Source organism: Gopherus flavomarginatus, chromosome 1 (genome assembly GCF_025201925.1).
Source record: "Gopherus flavomarginatus isolate rGopFla2 chromosome 1, rGopFla2.mat.asm, whole genome shotgun sequence".
In the NCBI taxonomy this organism is placed as follows: Eukaryota; Metazoa; Chordata; order Testudines; family Testudinidae; genus Gopherus; species Gopherus flavomarginatus.
The window spans coordinates 155,008,919-155,031,700 of record NC_066617.1 but is presented as its reverse complement, the minus strand read 5'-3'; the positions used below and the strand labels follow the sequence as shown (position 1 = coordinate 155,031,700).

Genomic DNA, 22,782 nt, shown 5'->3' with positions numbered 1-22,782 from the left:
CCCTCCATTTTGTGCTGCCTTGTAGAGTGTGAGGTTGCATTAACAACGATGTGTTAACCCTTGAGGACTCAGCCGAGTACTAGTTCATCATTTAGCAGTAAGGCATTCCCTGGGAAATATCCCACCCTCTGACTTCACCATCTCAACCAAGTTTCATAACCATCATTGCTGTATATGGTATTAAATTGTAGTCTTTTGTCTGGTGAAAAACATTTCCCTGAAACCTAACCCCCCTATTTACATTAATTCTTATGGGGAAATTGGATTCACTTAACATTGTTTTGCTTAAAGTCACATTTTTCAGGAACATAACTACACTGTTAAGTGAGAAATTACTGTATTGGATGCCTCCTCAGGATTTTGGCAGCCAAAATTAATTGAAGAAAGCTCAAAACTATGTACATTTAATATCCCATTTGGAAGATACAGAATCTTATGTCTACCATTTGGCATAGCTTCAGGATCCGAAGTGGATCACAAAACCATACATGTGATCTGTGAACATAGTAACAGTGTTGATACCTCAATGTATATTGTCATCTGCAGCTCACCTAAAGAGGAGCATGGCTGTAGGTTTCAGGAAGTTTTGGATGCAACTAGAGCTGAATCTTGAAACTAAATAGGGAGAAATGTGTTTTATGGGTTCCAGAACTGAATTTTATTGGAGATATTATTTCCAGCAAAGGTGTAAATCTGATAAGAGGAAAATTTTGGCCATTGAAATGATGTCACAAGAAAGCTGTCCAGGAGTTTCTGGGAACGATTAATTATCTTGGAAAATGCATACCTAATCTACAAAAGCAGTGGATTTGAGAAAACTCCTAGAAAATAAAAATGAATGGTACTGGTGTGTAGAATGGGAGGAGTCATGGGAAGGTTTGAAATAAAAACTGATACAAGAGCCAGTGCTGAAGTTTTATGCAAATACTTCACAGTTTGGGTTAGGTGCAGTCTGCAGTTAGGTACAGTGATTTTATAGAAACGTGAGACTTGTTGGAAACCAGAGGCATACACATCCAAATCACTGACTAACGTAGAAACCAGATATGCACAGATTGAGAAGGAGCTTTTAAGAATATTATTTGCCTGTGAGAGTTCAATAAATATATTTATGGCCAGACAATGGATATTGAAACAGACTAATGGCCCCTGATAGCATTATCTGGCAAACTGCTAAATGACTGTACCTTAAGGATTCAAAGAATGATGATAACACTACAAAAATACAATTTGGTTGCAACCTATATGCCCAATAAATTCACGTTCACTGCAGATACTCTTTCTAGAATGGTGACTCCTACTACAGAACCAGAAAAGACCTTACTGATAGAGATGCAAGCCTGTATAAATCTGGTTGTAAAGTCAATTCCTTTTAGTTAATAGGAAACTGCAACAAATAATAGAGGAAACAGAAAAAGATGAATTGTTGGGGATCCTTAAAGAGTTGGGGATGATTAAAGAGTAGCCTGAGGAAGTAAGTGGTTGCTGTCCAAGTATAAGAGACTGTTGAAACTGCAGACACGAATTTACAGTGATAGATGGGGTGATTTTCAATGGTAGAAGGGTTGTAAATACCAATGAGCTTCCAGAAAGAAATACTACAGATGATCCATGAGGGTCATTTATTAATTGAGAAGTGCAAACAATGCGCACGAGAGGTGATGTATTGGTTGTGTATCAATCATGACATTACTAATGTGGTAGGAAACTGTTCTCATGCTTGAAATACAAGCCATTGCAACAGGCAGAGTTGCTGAGACCTCGTCCAGTTGCACAAAGGCCTTATGAGAAGTTAGTCACTGATTTATTTACCTGGCAATCAAAAGATTATTTAATAGTCAAAGATTATTATTCTCTACATCCAGAAATTTGCGCTGCACAGTACTAATAGTAAGCTTGAAGGGAATCTTCTCCAGACGTGGAATTCCAGATGAAGTCTTTGGGGATAATAGGCTGCAATTTTTCAGTGCAGATTATGGGCAGTTTGTCCTGGACTGATATTTTCATCACAAAACATCAAGTCCAAATGACCCCCAGTCAAATGGATTTGTGGAAAGATTGATATGGACAGTAAAGAACCTTATGAAAAATACTGTCAACAGTGGGAGTGATTTTTACCAAAGTACACCTCTGGGGAATGGCTCTTCCCCAGCTCAGCTGTTAAAGGGAAGAAGGATCATATCTAATTTACCAAACGCTGGTAACATGCTTAAATCTCATGACAATGAAACTATATGGCAGATGAAAGAAAATCAGAAGGGAAGCAGAAATATTATTTTGAAAAAAGGGCCTGTGATCATATCTTAGTTTAGGTGATAGAGCGTGCCTGAGGAGTCACACCTCTAATACTCGGAGTCAAATGGGGTACCATTTAAGGACAGCATCATGCAAAGTCTTACATAGTTCAGACAGACCAAAGGAACATATTTCAGCATAATCCAGGGATTTAAGGATAATCACAGAACGTTCCAAAACATTGACAGTTGATGTGGACTCTGGCATTTACCAACTGACTTGATTGTTTAATGGACAAAGGAGAAATTGTCAAGCAACAAGCGAACAACTCAGACTTTAATGAAAGGCTGATACTAAGAAGATCAGAGAGAGAGATTAAATGTCATGAAAGACTTGTAGAGACTTTCTAACCTGCCTGGAGAAAGGATACTTGAGGAAAGTAAGAGGAAAGTGAGTTGGTAACCTCTCCTGTCAAGGTAATTGTCATGTTGTGTTTACGGAAATGTACTAGATAGGTTGAGAATTTAATGTATGTGTTATTAGATAGTTATATATGAGCTAATTGGTTTTTTAGGAGGGACAATGTGCAGGATTATAATTTAGAGGGGCTCCCTCATAAGGGAAAGTAATATGAATATACGAATACAGAGACATGTCCTGGAACCAGAGATAGAGAACACAGAGTAGCTATGTACACCAGTTCACCACAAAAACTCTCTAGTTTCTTCTTCATAGAAGTTTTATTCTTTTCTCTTTCACTAGTTTGTTGTTTTATGAACCCCAAGATTATAACACTGGCATTTCAATTTACTGTGGTTGTTTCCTCTCTGAGACCCTCTTGAGCAAGACAGGTAACTCAGTTCCCTTTATCTCCTTCCCTTCTGAGATCTGGAGAAGGTGTCACCTGTTCCTCCTTGTAACAGGGTGGGACTCATCCCTGTGGCACCTCCTGCTGGTCGTTTCAGGAATTAGCTCTTTCAGCCTCCGGAGCACCCTCTGCAGGCCGGTGTTCTGTTTGCCACTGGATCCATCTCCCTCCTGGACCCCGGGACCCCTTTCAGGCCGAGGTGCTGCTCCCTGGCAGTACCCCCACAAATCTGAGTCTCCCCTCCCTGGGGAACCCCCACCCTCTATCCCCACCTCGCCTCAGTCTTTGGCTACTGCCAGTCACCATCTAGCCCCCGTTCAGTAGAGTGGACTGCAGTATAAATGCCACTCATCACTGGCAAGGGTTTTTTTTGGACCTGCTGCCTCTGCCTGCCCTTGGGCTGCCCTCTGCAACCCCAGTACCTTCCTTGACCTTTAACAAGGCCTGCAGCCGGTGGGGTTCCTAGGCCGGAGCTGCCTAGCTCCTCAGGCCTTCCCCCAGCCCTGCTCTACAGTGCCTTTTTCTGGCCTTTCACAAGGCCTTCAGCCCGGGGGGTTTCTAGGCTGAGCTTCCCAGCCCCTCTGGCCTTCCCCCAGCCCTCTTCAGTCTTGGTACCCTCTCAGCATCCAGGCCCTTCCCTCTCTACCGCTAGAGAGAAACTCCTGCTCTGGCTTCTGGCCCCAGCCCTCTTATAAGGGCCACCTGGGCCCTCATTAAGCCAGCTGCATCTGATTGGGGCGTGGCCCCCCAGCTGAGGCTGCTTTTCACAATCAGCTCTGCTATTCCATCCCTGCCACAGCCCTCTCCCCAGGCTGATTTAAGCCTTTTAAGGCAGGAGCGGGTGACCACCCCGCTACACTCCTCTGTAGGTGTCCATCTGGAAAGACAACCTTATAGGACTTCTGGGCTACATCTTCTGATACCACTGCTGTCTGTGACCATTGTTTTCCATCATAGATATGCACAGAGCCATATTCATGAAATGGTGCCAGCTCCCAGGACCCAAAACCGTATTGAATGTTTATTTGCCTTACCTGTCTCTTTATACGTCTGTAAATTCACAGTGACTCACACATGACATTGTAGAAGTGCCAACATTCTTGTTTTTAGTTTTCTGTTGGTCAGAACATCAGCTGGTGACAACCCACGCTTCAGTGGTGTCCTTCTGTAATTTAACAGTGCTAAATACAGATCAGAGTCTGACTCTGAAGCTTTTTTCAGTTGGAGCTTTATTATTTTGACACTGTTTTCCATCGACCCATTGAATTGGGGGTGTGAGGACTGGTGGTTGCGTGTCTAAACCTGTACAAACTGCTTAAACTCATACCCACCAAACTAGCCCATTGGCAGAAATTACTGTGTCAGGTATAGCATGTCTAGCAGAAAAAGATTTGATATGCACAATAATCGGCTCAGCTGTAGTATTTTCTAGTAAGGCTATCTCATGGAAGTGAGAATAATAATCTGGAACAATTCCTTAGATTTTTCCGGGCAATGTAAATAAATCTATGCCTGTTTTGTTCAAGGGGGGCAATTTTTCCTGTATCACCAATGTGGGCCCTTTTGTTTGACCTGTCCTGTGTATGTTTGGCACATACAACAAGTCTTAACAGCCTCCTCAGTGTCACTGGTCATTTGAGGCCATTATAAAATGTCTCTGGTCCATCTTTTAGATTTTTCAATCCCTAAATGACCTTCATGTATCTTTTTTAACATGTGTTTCTTAGGGATCCCTAGCATGGTAATTTTAAACAAAATCTCATCTAGGACCCAGAGCTCCCTTTTCAATTGATAAAAGGGTCTGGGAATATGTTGTTCTGGCCACTCGGTGCTAATAGCTCTTAATTATTTTCTGTAGGTTGTCCTCTTGAGCAGTAGCTCTGGCAGTCACAATCCATGTTTTGTCTGAGACTGGACAGATTTTTTTTTTTAATCAGATTGACAAGTACAAAATCTAGGTTTGGACTTTGCTCCATTGTATTATTGTCAAGTGCTCTAGAGAATATCTGCACCCACCAAATCTCTCCCATGTTTGTATTCAGTTTGCAAATCATACATTTATAACTGATAAAATAGTCCCAGTGGCCTTGGGGGATTGTCTTCCAGGCCCCTTTTGGTAATGGCGATAAATGTTTTATGGTCAGTTTCAGCTAACACTGGCAACCTATAAAGAAATGAAACCTTTACAACCATGGCCTAAGGCCAAAGTTTCCTTCTCTATTTGAGCATATTGATACTCAGTTTATGTTAGTCCTTCTGACTCATAAGCCAGTTTGACCAGCTGTTGTAAGAGCACTGCACCAATGCCCTCCTTAGAGTCGTCCATGGACAACTTACTATATATACTTGTTCATAAGCCAAATATTTTGGTAAAAAATTGACTCATCGAAGAGCAATGGTTGGCTTATAAACAGGTCTACACCAAAATTTGAGGATTTTAAACTCTATGGAATCATTGAATTGAATATCTAATACATTGTCGTTTTGTTTACCTGGAATGTCTGCAGGCATGGAGCCCCTCAGCTCCCTGTAGCTGCGGTTTGCCATTCCCAGCCAATGGCGCCACTTCTCACAGCTCCCATTGGCTGGGAACGGTGAACTGCGGACACAGGGAGCTGAGGGGCTCCAGGCCTGCAGACACTCCAGGTAAACAGAACGTCCCGCCAGTGGCTTACACTGACAGGCCGGGAGCCAAAGTTTGCTGACCCATTTATTGATGTCAATACTGCAGCCTTTTAAAGTTGCAAAGGCTCTGTTTAGTGGACTAGATTGGCTTGCAATTGGCCTCATAAGTCTCGAGGCAATATGAAAATATAACATGCAGAATCGATGGACTCTCTAATAAAATTGAAATAGCCTGTTATCCCTACAGACATGCCAATCTACAGGGCTGCTTTGAAATAAACAAAGAACAATAATTTGACAGAGGTAAAGCAGGTAACATTCCTATATAAAGTCCTACAAAATCTGTAACTACAATAATAATAATCTGTTTTCATACTAGTTAAAACGAACAACAGTGAAATCAAAAGAAAGAGGTCTTCTTATCATGCAGCGTTCAAACTTAGAGTTGTTGAATATGCAGAAGCAAACAATAATTGCACCACTGTTCGTGAATTCTGTATCAATGAGAAGCAAGTAAGAGACTGGTGAAAAAATAAACCAATACTAATAGACATGCCAAGAAGCAAGAAAAAAATGTCCAACGAGGTGCACTTCATTCCTGAGCTAGAGAAAGATCTCAGTAATTGGATTGTTGAATGTCGACAAAATGGGTACATTGTCACTAGAACTGGAATTCGTCTGCTTGCTCTGCAAATGTTGAAAAACGACAAATACAAGTCAGTAAAGCTGTCAATGTTTGTCGCGTCAGCAGGTTGGTGTTCTCGTTTCATGAACCGTCATCGTCTCTGTCTTTGTCAATGAACAAAGATAGTGCAAAAGCTGCCTAGAGATCTGGAAGAAAAAATAGAATCTTTCTAAAGTTTTATTATAAAATATCAAAAGGAATATGCATTTGAACTGTCACAAGTAGGAAATATGGACGAAACACCAATGACATTTGATTTCCCAAGCAACAGAATGGTAGCTGGTTTTGGTGAAAAAATAGTTTTAATTAAAACCACTGGCCATGAAAAAATCCATTTTATAGTGGTTTTATCATGTTTGTCAAATGCATCAAAGCTACCTCCTGCTGTTATTTCTAAAAGAAAAACCTTGCCTAAAACATGAAATTTCCTGCTGGACGTTTTGTTTACTTGGAGTGCCTGCAAGCATGGAGCCGCTCAGCTCCCAGTGTCCGTGGTTTGCTGAGGGGCTCCATGCCTGCAAACGCTCCAAGTAAACAAAATGTCCCGACCCGCCAGTGGCTTACCCTGACTGGCCGGGAGCCAAAGTTTTCCAACTCCTGAAGTATACAGTTGGCTTATGAAAGGGTCATACAGTTTTTGATATTACCTAACCATCTTGGGGAGTCAGCTTATAAACGAACGGGCTGAGTTTTACACTTAGTATCATGACTGGGGCCTCTGTAATAAACTCCTTCAGTTTCTCAAACACTTTATTAAGATTTTCATCTCATGTCATTGGGCAGCTTTGCACAAAGTGCTCTCAGATTGCTGATTTGGACAGAGTAGGCACAGATTTCCCTACATAGTTCATCATTCCAAGGAATCTTTGAAGTTTTTCCTTGTCTGTTGGGACAGGCATATTGATTCTGGCTTCAACCTTACTGTGAACTATTTGTACACCTTGCTGTGTTAGCTTCTCTCTCAAGTTTATGTTATTTTTGTTATATGGAATTTACATATAACATTTAAGGCCTGGCTTGACAAAGCCCTGGCTGGGATGATTTAGTTGGTGTTGAACCTGCTTTGAGAAGAGGATGGGACTAAATGACCTCCTGAGGTCTCTTCCAGCCCTAGTATTCTATGATTCTGCATATTTTTTTGTTTATTTTAGCCCTGCAGCTCTGGCTCTTTCCAAAGTTACTCAGAGCCTCTGGGCCTGTTCTTCTTTCCCCAGATCAAAATGTCATCTATGTAAACCTTAGTCCCCTGTAGACCATCAAAAATGTGTCATATTTTCCAGTGAAACATCTCAGATGCTGAACAAAACCCAGACAGCACTCTGTGGAAATAGTTTCTCTCAAAGGGGTGTTGAATTTGCACAAATGTGTGCTCAGTGTTTCTATGGGCATCTGCCTCATAAAGTGTAGAAAAATATCTGGCATTGGCCATCTCCCCCAAAATTTTCCTCTTGTATGTAGTGGAAAATGCTCCCTTTTTACATATTTATTTAATTTGTATGGGCCTCTCTTCTCTTCTGAAGACTAAATAACCCCAGTTCCCTCAGCCTCTCCTCCTAAGTCATGTGCCCCAGCTCCCTAACCATTTTCATTGCCCTCCACTGGACTCTCCAATTTGTCCACATCCCTTCTGTAGTGGGGGGACCAAAACTGGATACAGTACTCCAGATGTGGCCTCACCAGTGCCAAATAGAGAGGAATAATCACTTCCCTCTATTTGCTAGCAATGCTCCTAATGCTATTAATACAGCTCAATATGCCGTCTGCCTTCTTGGCAAAAAGGGCACACTGCTGACTCATATCCAGCTTCTCTTCCACTGTAATCCCCAGGTCCTTTTCTGCAGAACTTCTGCTTAGCAAGTCGGTCCCCAGCCTGTAGCAGCGCATGGAATTCCTCCGTCCTAAGTGCAGGACTCTGCACTTGTCCTTGTTGAACGTCATCAGATTTCCACCTCACTACTTCTACTTGATTTTTCTGTGCTAATATAGCCAAAGATCATATTTGTTCTCTTATCCACTGCAGGACACTGGGAGTTTATGTTCAGTTGGTTGCACACCAAGCCCCTTCAGGCTTTTCCTAAGTCATTACCTGCTAAAATTCCAAGTGTGACCTACATTCTTTGTTTCTAGACGTTCGGACTTGTATTTGTCTGTATTAAAATGATGTTTTAGCAAACCTAGATTGCCATGCAATTCAGATTGTTTTTCAGAACAGACATGTCACTATTTAAAGATCAGGAATAGTACTGGTCAAAAATGAGTCCCTGAGGGATCTCACTTAGTGTCAATCCCATTGGAGGACAATTTCTCTTTTACAATTTATTTAAATATCAGTTATCCAGTTTTTAATCAATTTAATATGTGTTGCATTGATTTTGTATAGTGCTAATTTTTAATTAGAATGTCATTTGATAGCAAGTCAAATGCCTTACAGAAATCTGAATATATTATGTTAACTTTGCCGGCTAAACTTGTAATCACATCAAGTACCTATTTCACATTTGCAAAACCAGACCTAATTTTTACAGAACCACATTGATTGGCATTAGTTTTTGTATCATCCTTTTCTTTTTTACTGATTGCAATCTGGATCAGCTAATTGGCTTGTAGTTCTCCAGGCAATCCTGTGTACTGTTTTTAAATATTGGCAAAATATTAGCTTTTTCTCATACCTCTGGAACTTCCCCAGTATTCTGAGATTTGTTCACTAATCAACAGCAGTGGCTCTGAGAGCTCTTCAGCCAATTATTTTAAAACAGTTTGGTGCAAATTACCTGGTTCTGCAGTTTTTAAGCCGTTTAACTGTAGATTGCTGTTTAAAATCCTGTCTAGTTACTGTTTATTTATGAAATACTTTCTCTTCTATGTAAGATGTAAAAACATCATCCAGCATCTTCCGAGTAGAGAACAGAAAATATTTATTAAACTTTTCTGCATCATTATTAAAAATTTTACATCCTTTCTAGTAAAAGACCCATGCCACTGCTATGATTTCTTTTGTTCTTCCCTGTGCTCCCTCCCCTGATTCTGTGTCTGCCTGCACAGGACCCTCTTCATCTCCCTCTTACATTGCCCTCCATCTTTCTCTCTCCCTGAAACCTCCTTAATTCCCTCCACCGGAGTTCAGGCAAAATGGCTGACATTTTAGTTCTCCTTCCTGTGGAGTCCAAAGCCCAAAAAGGCTGTATTTACAAAACAGAAAAAAAATACTTTGATGAAAATGGAAAATGAAGAATAAGACTGTTTCAAAAAATTTGAATTGAAAACAGTAAGGATATTTTTTTAATTCTTCACAAAAAAATCTTAACCAGCTCTGTGTGTGAGGTAAACATGTAGAAAGACAAGATCTCAGTTTTGAAGAGCTTGCAGTATAAATATTTGCTTTCTGTTAGGGAATAAAGTTTAGAGTGTAACAAATATTTGCTAAAGAACGGAAGTAGAAATAGATACAGAGCCTTCTGCTCAATTCAATCACTTAGTAATCTGATCTTTTAATTTGTGTGTTGAAACCACAGGAACAAAATTATTTGTACTAATAGCACAATTTCCACCCTATCCTTTGATAAATTTTGATGACTGCAGGCATGCATTAGTGGATAATTCAACCGCTGACTCTAAAAAGTTGTCATTAATAAGGAAGAGACCTACATTCTTAATGAAATTAAGGAAAATAGAGCCCAAGGAAGATATGTGATAACAAAAGATGACAGAGAGTGCAGGGGCTGGCTAGTTCAAGGTGCTGGCAGGAAGCAAGAGCTTTGCATCTGTACACCGGTGCTTACAAACCCTCTCTGTGTCTATGACTGAAAATATTTGATAACTGTTGTCTGGCTTTGAGATCTACTTTGCAGGTTTCCTCTCAAGGGCATTCTGTTCTGCTGCTGCTTGCTTAAGCTCAACCAGACCCTGATTAAACCTGTCATCAGGAATGCCCTCTGTCCAACCAACTATTCCACTGCCATCAAGCCCTTCCTCTGTCTCTTCTATCAACAGCTGATGAGGTTAGTGCTCAGAGAGACAGCTGGTGCTGTCAGTGTATGCTGATGACATCATCATTGCAACCAGTCACTCAGAAGAGCTGGTGACAGTGAATACCCGGGCTAATCTCTAGAGCCATATTTCTGACTCTTTGCAGGTTGGTGGCTCCTTGTTTATCCCAAAAAATAAACATGATCCATCCAGTAAGACACCTTCTCCTAGCCAAAGGCCAGACAGGTGAGGGAAAAGACCATCCTTAGTTACAGGCTGGAGAAGGTCTGAGACCATTTGGAATAAGTTGTCAAATATAGTCAGTCTGGGACAGAGTAGGTCTGGTTAAGGTGGGTCACTACTATCATCATAGACTTCTGCTGCAGCAAGATTGCCCTCCTTATGACTTTAAAGTCCATGCATAGGAAGAATACTAATAACTTAGGGCACAAAAGCACTTCCTTAAGAAGCAGTGCAAGCACAGTCTTTGTGCATGAATGGGGTAGTACTCAGCTCCTCAGTGACCTGATCTACACAGTGAGAAAGTCTGGACTGAGGATGTCTCAGAATACAAAGTCATAAAAATTTAGGGCTGGAAGGGAAATCGAGAATCCCTTCCTCTGCATTGAAGCAGGACCAAGTTTACATAGACCAACCCTGGCAGGTCTTTGTTCAACCTGTTCTTGAAAACCTCTGAGAGGGATTCCACAACATCCCTTGGAAGGTTAAACTATTCCAGAGTTTAACTACCTTTATACTGTAGTTGGAAAGTTTTTCTTAATATCTAACCTAAACATTCCTTGCTGTATATCAGATGGGTTACTTCTTATCCTCCCTTCAATGAACATGGAGAACAATTGATCACCATCCTCTGTAACAGCCCTCAACATATTTGAAGACTGTTATTGAGTCCCCACTCAGTCTTCTTGTCTCAAGACTAAACATGCTCAATTTGTTTAACCTTTCTTCCTAGCTCAGGTTTTCTTTGATCGTTTTTGTTGCTCCTCTTTGGACACTCTCCCATTTTTCCACAGCTTTCCTAAAGTGTGACATCCAAAACTAGACACAGTATTCCAGCAGAGACCTCACTAGTGCTGAGTAGAGTGGGACAGTTACCTCACATATTTTACTTCTGACATTTTTCTTAATATACCCTAGAAAGATATTAGCCTTTTTTGGGATTACATCACATTGTTGGCTCATATTTAATTTGTGATCCACTATAATCCCCATATCCTTTTCAGCAGTACTCTTGCATAGAGTTATTCCACAGTTTGTATCTCTGCACTTGATTTTGCCTTTCTAAGAGTAATAGTTTGTTGAATTCCATCTTGTTGATTTCAGACCAAGTCTCCAATTTGTCAAGATCATTTTGAATTCTAATCCAGTCTTCGAAGTGCTTGCAATCTCTCTCATCTTCGTATCATCTGCAAATTTTATAAGCACACTCTTTTCTCCATTAGCCAGGTCATTAATGAAAATGTTGAATAGTACTGGACCCAGGACTCACCCCTGAAGCACCCCACTAATAATGCCCTCCCTTTTTGACGGCAAACCATTGACAACTGCTGTTTGAATACAATCTTTCAACCAGTTGTGCATCCACCTTATCATAATTTCATGTAGACCATGTTTCCCTGATTTGCCTATGAGAGTGTCATGTGGGACTGAGTCAAAAAGCCTTTCTAAAATCAAGATATATCATGGGTTCCCCCCCATCCACAAGTCCAGTAACCCTGTCAAAGAAAGAAATAAGTTAGGCATGATTTGTTCTTGAAAAATCTATATGGACTGTTCCTTATAAACCTATTATCCACTCAGTGTTTATAAAGTGATTGTTTCATAATTTGTTCTGGTATCTGGAACAAAAAGTAAGGTACAAAAAGTAAGATGACTGGTCTATAATTCCCTGGTCCCTCTTTGTTCTCCCTTTTAAAGGTTGGTACTGTGTTTGCCCTTCTTGAGTCTTCTGGGATCTCACTCATCCTCCAGGAGTTCTCCAAAGATAATTGCTAACAGTTCCAAAATTGCTTCCACTAGGTCCTTAAGTTCCCTAATATGAATTTTGTCAGGCTCTACTGACTTGAACACATCAAATTTTTTCTAAATATTCTTTAATCCAGGGTTCGTCAACCTTCGGCATGCGGCCCATCAGGGTAATCTTCTGGCAGGCCGCGAGACATTTTGTTTACATTGATTGTCTGCAGGCAGGGCCGGCGCTTCCATTTAGGCGACCTAGGCAGTTGCCTAGGGCACCAGGACTTGGGGGGGTGGCAATTTGGCAGCGGGGGGTCCTTCCGCGCTAAGGGTCTTCGGCAGCAATTCTGTGGCAGGTCCTTCACTCGCTCTGGGACCAGCTGCCGAAGTGCCCCAAAGACCGGGAATGTGGAAGGACCCTCCCACCGCAGAATTGCCGCCAACGACCGGGAGTGCAGAAGGACCCCTGCCTAGGGCGCCAAAAGCTCTAGCACCGCTCCTGTCCGCAGGCGTGGCTCCCCGCAGCTCCCAATGGCCACGGTTTGCCATTCCTAACCAATGGGAGCTGCGAGAAGTATCAGCCAGTGGATTACCCTGATGGGCCACATGCCAAAGGTTGCCGACCCCTGCTTTAATCTGTTCTTTCCCTGTTCTTGATTGTTTTCTTTCCTCCTCCTTGTTAATATTAACTTTGTTAAGCATCTGGCCACCATTAACCTTTTTAGTGAAAACTGAAGAAAAATATGTACTAAACACCTCTGCCTTCTTGATGTCATCAGTTATTAGCACTCCTTTCCTGTTAGGTAAGGTACCTACACTTTCCTTCATCTTGCTGTTGCTCTTAATGTATTTATAGAACTTTTTATTATTAACTTTTTTGTCTCCTGTTAGATTTAACTCATTTTATAATGTAGTCTTTCTGATTTTTTTCTCTATGTGCTTGCACTATTCTTTTATATTCATCCTTAGCAACTTGTCCATGTTTCCACTCTTATAGGATTCCTTATTGATTTTCAGGTCATGAAAGAATTCCTGATGGACATTCTTTCGCATCAGCATAGTTTGCTTTTATTTTTTCTTTGAAAAACTGCCATTTCTCCTGAATTCCTTTTTCCCTTGGATTTTCTTCCCATGGGACTTTACCTGCCAGTTCTATGAGTTTATTAAAGTCTGCTTTTTTCATGTCGATTGTCCTTATTCTGCTGCTCTCACTCCTTCCTTTCCTTATAATCATGAAATATATCATTTCATCATCCTTTTTATTCAAATTGCTTTCAGCGTCTGGACTGGCAACAAATTCCTCTCTATTAGAATCAAGTCTAAAATGGTTTCCACAGCATTACTTCCTCCACTGTCTGAAACAAGAAGTTGTCCCCAACACATTCCAGGAATTTATTAGAGATTTTGTATGTTGCCATATTACTTTTCCAGCAGATCTCTTAGTAGTTAAAGTCCCCCATTGCTATCAGATGTTTGTGTTTTTGATGTATCTGTTGTTTGTTCTAAAAATGCGTCATCCACCTGCTCTTCCTGATTAGCTGGTCTATAGTAGACCACTCCCTGGATTTTGCCCCCATCTTTCCTCCTGTTATCTTCACCCAGAGTCTGCCTCTCACTTCTTTTTGGACTTCACTGTTGTCAGTTGGTGTGCGTGTGTACTCTCTCCATATGCTGTCCCAGCCTTGTGTAGGAAGCTGCCTCAGCAGACTTCGATAGTATTACCGAGAAAGACCACAAACTCAGTTCAGTGGTGAAGGCGCTTGATCAGGTTTATTGGCAATAAAGCATGATCCAAGTGCCTGGTAAACTCTACGGGAACACTAACATGTGTGCCTGTTACAATGGACTAAGATGAGTCAGTGGTGGGACTTTCCACTGCCCCTCTTGTCTGGAGAAAAGATGTCCCTCCTATGATTTTTCTTTTATACATTGATACAAACAAGTTACATATTACGCTCTTGGTGTGTTTAGTTACCGACCCTACACCTTGTACCTGCTGGTTCAAACAAAAATTTCCATTCATCATCCTGTTCTTCCGTCCTTTTCCTTATTGCTTGTGTTCCTGTAAAATCTCTCAGGATTGTGTTTGTGCCATGACTATATGTTGGAGTGTAACTGTACTAGCCTTCTGGAATGTGTATCCCTGTCTCAGCTCATATGACTCAATGGTCAGCTTATAGATTCCCATGGATTTGCTGTTGTGCATTAGATGGAGGGTTTCTGAGAACTAGACCAGAGTGAGAAAGAAGTTCTAGCCACCTCCATGAGGAGGCATAGTTCAGTGGTTTGAGCATTGGCCTGTTAAGCCTAGGGCTATGAGTTCAGTCCTTGAGGAAGTCATTTAGGGATCTGAGGCAAAAATCTGTCTGGAGATTGGTCCGTTTTTGAGCAGGGGGTTGGACTAGATGACCTCCTGAGGTCCTTTCCAACCCTGACATTCTGTGCTCCTATGAGGGAGTTCATCTCCCAGGACTCCACCATTAGAGATGGATGAATTTTTTTCAAAATGAAATGTTTTGATTTTCAATGTGAAATGATTGATTGTTTGGAATTTTACTTCAGTTTTATTTAAAATCAAAAGGTAAAAACAAACTTGAAAATTAAATGAAACATTTAAACAAAAAGTCAATATTTTGACATTTCCCATGAAATGAAAATTCTGAAAAGCGTAATTTCAGAATTAGTGAAATTGTTTATAAAAATAGTTTCATTTTGACAAGATTGAAATTCTTTGTTTCAATTTGAATGTAACAATTGAAACAATGAAGTTGAAATGAAGCACTTTGACCTTATTGAAAGTGTTTTGATAATTTTTCATTGAAATTTTTGACAAAATCATGAGATTCCTGCAAAACATTTTGATTTTGTTGAATCAGAAAGTTCTGATGGAAAGTTTTTGACCAGCTCTAACTAACAATGACCCACGGTGCCTAGGAAATCAGATGCCTGCTGATAGAAGAGCTCCAAGTCCCATATCAGAGTATAGTGTAGAGAAGGTTTAATACCAACCTCTTCACTCGGAGGTGCAGCAGAGTTTGGGAGAACAGCTTGGCAACCTGACCATAAACATTGGTCAGGTGGCTAAAGGAAGCCTTCTCTCCCCACTCCAGCCGGCAGCTGGTTTAAGAAGGCAGAATCACGTGCCTTTCCCATCAGGGAGAGAGTTGTGGCCTAGCGATGGTGGTGAGAAATGGGAGGAAAAATTAAGGAAAAAGACAAAAGGGAGAAAACCCAAACCCACAGTAGTATCATGATTCCCTATGATACTAGGCCTGGCTTTTAGATCCTCTGCAGGGACATGGAAGACCTAAACCAAGCAATACATGAAAACAAGGACAAATGAAGGGCCATCTGGCAACATTTTGGAGAGTAGGTGAGAAACAAAAAGGTGCAGGGGGCACAGGAGTTTGTGTGTATAACTGTGTGTATGTGTGTGTGCCTCTGTATACACATGCATAACAAGAGAGTTTCTTCCTCAAGTCTTTGTGCACAGAACTACAAACCTAGAGTCCCTGAGCTCCACTCTTAGCTCTTCCACTGTCTGTTATTGTTTCCTGAGAAAAGCAATTTATTGAGAATGCATGAGATACTTCCAAATGTATCTCACACAATGTCTATGACATTTAGAGATTCATAGATTATAAGGCCAGGAGGAATCGCTGTGATCATCTAATCTGACTTCCTGCACAACACAAGCCACAGAGTGTCCTTGAATTAATCCCTGTTTGAACTAGATCACATCTTGTAGAAATACATCCAATCTTAATTTTAAAATGTTAATTGATGGGGAATCTACCACAACCCATGGTACGTTGCTCCTATGGTTGATTACCTTGTTAGAAATGTGCACCTTACTTCTAATCTGAATTTGTCTAGCTTCAGCTTCCAGACCTTGCATCTTGTTATACTTTTGCTAGATTGAAGAGCCTTCCATTAGCAGATTTTTTTGCACATGTACATACGTGCAGACTGTGATTAAGCCACCTCTTAACTTAGGAGGTCTGTTAACATTTTACAGAAGGAACTCTTCTGAACACGGAAGAGATACAATATTTAGCTTCCCAACATGATGCAGGCCTCAAGGAGGATGAGTAACTAAACCAGGAATAGTATGATCAGTGAACCTCAGAAGAGTTAAAGGTTCATCTTGGAGAAGTATCCTAATTCCACATGGTTTTCCAAGCCATATTGGGTGGCAAGGCTTGTGAGAAAAGATTTTCTCGTTAGCTTCTTTCTGCTGGGGAGAAAGGAATCTGGCCCGAACAAGAAGGTGGTAAGGACTGTGTGAAAATGGAGTGGAAAACCCTAGCCAAACAGTTTACCATATTTCTTTGAGTATCAAATATGTTTGGTTTGAGTTTTGGGCCAAGGTGTAGATTGGTTCTTACTTTACTTAAATAGGGTTTCCCATTCTCTACTTGCTTTATGTCATCTCTCTTATCCTAAATGGAATGTAATATTCCACCCTGATCCCCAGTTACCCCCATGTTTATATAGGGCTGACTCTAGATTTTGCAAGGCTCATTGTGAAGTAAGACACACAAATCTTCAGGCAGACTTCTGTAACCCACTTAGCACATCTGGGTGGGAGAATTTGGCAGCTGAGAGGATCCAGATGACGTGTTGTTAAGGGGTTGGGGATTGTCATGTAGATTTCATAAAGTAGAAGTAGGGCATGGAGCATCTCAGCAACTAGAAGAGGTGGAGTCCAACAGTTTTTTTTTTTCAAAGTAGAAGTGAGTTGTTATGGGCTTTTGGGTGGAGGATAGGGCTGGATGTGTCTTGGGAAGGAGATCTGACAAAGCAGGGCCACTCTTGAATGCATGGGACCCTGTACAATTTTGCACTGGTAAGTGTCTAGCTAGGACTGGTGTTGCTATGCATACAGAGTTTCCATTGATGTTTCATATGCTGCATGTCATTGAATACCAGGGTTGGAAGGGACCTCAGGCAATTATCTAGTCTAACCCCCTGCTCAAAGCAGGACTAATCCTCAGACAAATTTTTCCCCCATATCCCTAAATGGCCCCCTCAAAGATTGAACTCACAACCCTGGATTTAGCAGGCCAATGCACAAACCACTGAGCTATCCCTCCCCCTGTATCTGCCATGTATTGTTGCAAGATTGTGGTGTGGAGGTGCAGTGATGTAACACTGTCATGAATTTGGGACTCCAGTAGCTGAAGAAGTAGGATAAACCCATGAAAACCAGGCTTATGCCACATATTGGAAGGAGTGGTGACCCTTGCTCTCCTATGAAAACTGAAATAGAGTAGGCATAACGCAGTAAGCAGTGGGGTACATGATTAAAAGGTACTGCACAAAAGTACAAAGAACAATTTTTTGTGTAATTGGTCACTTTTTATATCTCATTCTTTTTCAGAAGGTCTCAGAGATGGGCTCCACATAACACGTCAGTTCTGAAGAACCAAGGACTGTAGGATCAGTAATGTACAATGGAGAAGACTGCAGGAGAAATACCAGTCCTGAGGCTACCATCTTGTGGCTTATTGTACTGCTGACATGCACTCCCAACCCAGAGTGTGCTGCCTTAGGAGAGGAAATACTTGTCAGACATTACTAGATCCATTTATTTTCTTACATCTTTTTTACTTTTGCGTCCTGTAATCCACTTGTGAAAAGAGGAATGATGACTTTTTATAGTTGCTGTTTGATTCTCTTGGTGTTTACCTGGAACACCTCTGCCTACGGACCAAACCAAAGGGCGCAGAAGAAGGGAGACATTATTCTTGGGGGACTGTTCCCCATTCATTTTGGAGTGGCTGCCAAAGACCAGGATTTAAAATCTAGGCCAGAATCAGTGGAGTGTATAAGGTAAGCCAAAAAGAAACTGGTAAAAATCTACAATGCCGGAGCAGTTACCTTGGTCAGTTATAAGTGAGGTGCCTTACCGCTTCAGTAGTATAGCTGTAGCTAACTATCAAATACAACACATCTTTACTGTGTGTAGTATCTTTAATACATTTTGTAACCCAAATGCTTTACAGAGTTAAGTATTTGTCTTTTGCTTTTTATGGCAAGAACTAAAGCTCCAATTCTGCATTCCATCTATGTTATCTTTGCTTTTTGCTACTGATGAGGGGCACCATGTGAAGGCAGTAGACTTGCTCCTCAAAGAGCTAAGTAATACAAGACCATGGAAGTGTGTGGTGTAAAGAGAATGAATGGTGAATAAGCTAAAGTAAATGTTAAGAATTATTTGGGAGCTTACAATGAGAAAGATCGATACAAGTTATAGTTCCAAATGCTGCCAAATCGCAAATACACAAATCTATTCAGGCAACGAATAATGGATGTTTAATAAATAATATATATATATACTTCACTTAAAGTCACAGCAAATGCAATGGAAGTGACCAAATTTTTTTATAAGATTGTCTGACTACAGTCGTGTGGCAAAAAAGGGTTTTGAAATAATGAAGTCTTATATTTTTGTTGTGCCTTTCCTTCTCCCTCCCAAAGCACTTCACTTACTGTGAGCTAAATTTTAAAAGTGTTTAGGTGCCTAAAGGTGCAGATATGTGGGCATTAGATGCCTAGGCACTTTTGAAAATTCCACTAGGCACCTATCTTCCTCCTTAGGCACCTAAATACTTTAAGAAACCTGGCCCTATGGTCCCAAACCTGAATTGCATAATCAATCCTTGCTCAACCAAAATTCAGTTACTTTTCTGTAAATACTACCTATAGACTGGGCAAAGTCTTTAGCACTAAGCTCTATGTATGTGAATTGCTTCTTCCGCTATTGAAATATAGCCAGTTCTGGGATGAGATGTCGCTTATGTTTAACCTTGCACAGCAACACTACATAGCAATTTAAGATTGGAAATTATGACAAAAATTGAATTCAACTGAAACTTCATGAAGGCAAAATGTAAGATATTCATTTTGGAATTTGGTTATGACAAAAGGGGGGAAACACTTGTGCTCCTGAGCAGTAAAGTGGCATGGGACTTTAATAACAACACATGGTCAGGGAATCTGTTTTACACCTTATCTAAAAACAGCATGTCTCGAAGCATACTGACTTCTAATACTAGGCGGGGGAATTAGTTCAATATGGATTCAGAATGATGATAATGAATGCCTAATGCCATTCCTGCTTCACCTAGAGCAGTGGTTTTCAACCTGTGGTCTGCAGACCCCTGGAGAGGCGTGATGCAGACATTGTTTAAGAAGTCCGGGAAAGTTTGTTGTTATGATAGAACAGTGATTTTCAACCTGTGGTCCACAGATCCCTTGGGCTGGTGGGGGGCACAGACTAGGTCTAAGATTTCCAAAGGGGTCTGCACCTCCATTTGAAATTTTGTAGGGATTTGCAAATAAAAAAGGTTGAAAACCACTGACTTAGATTTTCTTAGTAGTTTCCCATCCAAATACTGAGCTGGTTCAATCCAGCTAATTTGTAAGATCAGACAGAGTCACAGCACACAGTGGTCTGAATACAGTGCATAAGAGAGCAGAAGGAAAGAACTTTAACAAAACAATTTAAAAACTTGTTTTATTCAATATACTTACCCATAGCTAAAAACTATAGGCTAGATCAGGGATCAGCAACCTTTCAGAAGTGGTGTGCCGAGTCTTCATTTATTCACTCTAATTTAAGGTTTTGCGTGCCAGTAATACATTTTAACATTTTTAGAAGGTCTCTTTCTAGAAGTCTATAATATAAAACTAAACTATTGTTATATGTAAAGTAAATAAGGTTTTTAAAATGTTTAAGAAGCTTCATTTAAAATTAAATTAAAATGCAGAGCCCCCTGGACCAGTGGTCAGGATCCGCACAATGTGAGTGCCACTGAAAATCAGCTTGTGTGCCGCCTTTGGCATGTGTGCCATAGGTTGCCTACCCCTGGGCTAGATATAGGGCCGGTGCAAGGATGTTTTGCGCCCTAGGCAAAACTTCCACCTTGCGCCCCCCTGTGGCAGCTCCCCCCCTGCCCTGAGGCACCACTCCCCTCCCTGCGGCAGCTTCCCACCCTCCACCCTGAGGCCCCCCCGCCGCCCCAGCTCACCCTTGCTCTGCGCACAAGCACTCCGAGCACGCCGTTGCTGCTTCACTTCTCCCGCCTCCCAGGCTTGTGGCGCCTAAGCTGATTGGCACCGCAAGCCTGGGAGGTGGAAGAAGTGAAGCAGTTCACCCCTGCTTCGCCTCCTCCCTGAGCATGCCGTCGCCGCTTCACTAAGCCAATCAGCTTAGGCACCACAAGCCTGGCAGGCAGGAGATGTGAAGCAGCTAGGGCGTGGTCAGGGAGGAGGCGGGGCAGGGGTGAGCTGGGGTGGGTAGTTCCTCTGTTTGCTGCCCCTCGCCCCTTACTTGCTGCAGGTGGCCCTCCCCGCGCTCCCCTGCCGCAGCTCCCTCCGCCTAAATGCCGGCGGCGACTGGGGTGGCTGAAGGTCCGGCCGCCGCAGTCGCTGCCAAAGAAAATGGTGCCCCCCAAATCCCAGCGCCCTAGGCGACCCCCTGGGTCGCTTAAATGGTTGCACTGGCCCTGGCAAGATCTACATCTAGGGAAATGCATCCTAGATGGAGCTACCGTAAGGTGGGTGCAAAACTGGTTGGGAAACCATTCCAGAGAGTCATGCTGGAAGGTCATAATGAGTGGGGTCCTGCAGAGATCAGTTCTGGGTCTGGTTCTCAATATTTGCATCAATGATTTAGATAATGGCATAGAGAGTACACTTATCAAGTTTGTGGATGATACCAAGCTGGGAGGGGTTGCAAGTGCATTGGAGGATGGGATTAAAATTCAAAATGATCTGGACAAACTGTAGAAATGGTCTGAAGTAAATAGGATGAAATTAATTAAGGACAAAGGCAAAGTACTCCATTTAGGAAGGAACAATCAGTTGCACACATACAAAATGGCAAATGACTGCGTAGGAAGGAGTACTGCAGAAAGGGATCTGCGGGACATAGTGGATCACAAGCTAAATATGAGTCCACAGTGTAACAGTGTTGCAAAAAAAGCAAACATCATTCTGGGATGTATTAGCATGAGTGTTGTAAGCAAGACATGAGAAGTAATTCTTCTGCTCTACTCCATGCTGATTAGGCCTCAACTGGAGTATTCTGTCCAGTTCTGGGTGCCACATTTCAGTAAATATATGGACAAACTGGAGAAAGTCCGGAAAAGAGCAACAAAAATTTTAAAGGTCTAGAAAACATGACCTATGAGGGAAGATTGAAAAAACTGAGTTTGTTTAGTCTGGAAAAGAGAAGACTGAGAGGGGAAAAGATAACAGTTTTCAAGTACATAAAAGGTTGTTACAAGGAGGAGGGAGAAAATTTGTTTTTCTTAACATCTGAGGATAGGACAAGAAGCAATGGGCTTACATTGCAGCAAGGGAGGTTTAGGGTGGACATTAGGAAAAACTTCCTAACTGTCAGAGTGATTAAGCACTGGAATAAATTGCCTAAGGAGGTTGTGGAATCTCTGTCATTGGAGATTTTTATGAGCTGGTAGACAAACACCTGTCAGGGATAGTCTAGGTAATACTTAGTTCTGCCAGCAGTGCAAGGAACTGGATTAGACCTCTCAAGGTCCCTTCCAGTCCTATGATTCTACACAGTGGACTTAGATTCAGTGTTGCAACAGCTGACATTTAGGCATTCTGCCACCCAGTGGACTCCACAGCCCTTAGTTAGGTACCCAGGCTCCCTGTACAATTCACAAGGAGAGTTTAGTGCCTGGGAAAGATATTAAAGGAAGGCAGCAAGCTGATCAGGGAGAGGCTTAAGCTCACTAGTAAGAAATGCCTGTGTCCCACCCCCTCAAAGGGAGTTGGATGTCTCCTTCCACTCAAGATTCACAGCTGTGAACCAAGGCAGTCCTTTGTAGCGAAAAACTGAGGGGGAAGAGGAGCGCCCTGCCACATACTCAGCACTCAAGTACATATCCTTACCATTCATTGATTGGGCCAGAGAGTGAAAAATGACTCTATAGCCTGCTAGTTAGGGCACTGATGTGAGGGACCCAGATTCAAGTTCCTATTGCTTCTTCAATGCATATTTAACTGTTTCATGCAAAGTTGAACAGCTTCAATGGGAGACACTGAGAGAGCCCCAACCCTAGAATACCCTGTAGCCCATTGGTTGGGAGTAGGTCTGGTGCAAACGCTTGTTCTCATCCGTCTTGGGTGAATGCTCTAACAACTCTTCAGCTCTGCCTTGTGCAGGGTCCAATCCTGTAAGCATGTTCTTAGGCAGCCTCTGAGGATGACTACTGCATTGGGCCCCACAGACAAGATAGGCAGGGGAATGCTTAGTTTGAGAACTCCACTGTGGCTTAGGCACAGAGCAGCTGAGCAGCAGTAGGACGTAGGCAGCTTTGCGCATGGCCACTGAGAGACATTTAGGTGTCTTAGGGCTTTTGCTAGCAGAAATCTAGGTTCCAAGGGAATT

At 41.8% G+C, this 22,782-nt stretch overlaps 1 protein-coding gene across 4 annotated transcripts in view; it reads left to right on the top strand.

The window, feature by feature from the left end:
• CASR (calcium sensing receptor) overlaps positions 1–22,782 on the top strand; it is a 176,631-nt gene that overhangs the window by 54,623 nt on the left and 99,226 nt on the right. For 3 of the 4 annotated variants that reach the window (XM_050921116.1, XM_050921136.1, XM_050921126.1), the window contains one exon: positions 17,740–18,191. In XM_050921116.1, the coding sequence (XP_050777073.1) occupies positions 18,004–18,191 (188 nt within the window). In that variant the 5' untranslated portion in view covers positions 17,740–18,003. The remainder of the gene's footprint in view (positions 1–17,739; positions 18,192–22,782) is intronic. The other variant, XM_050921147.1, reaches the window with a different exon arrangement.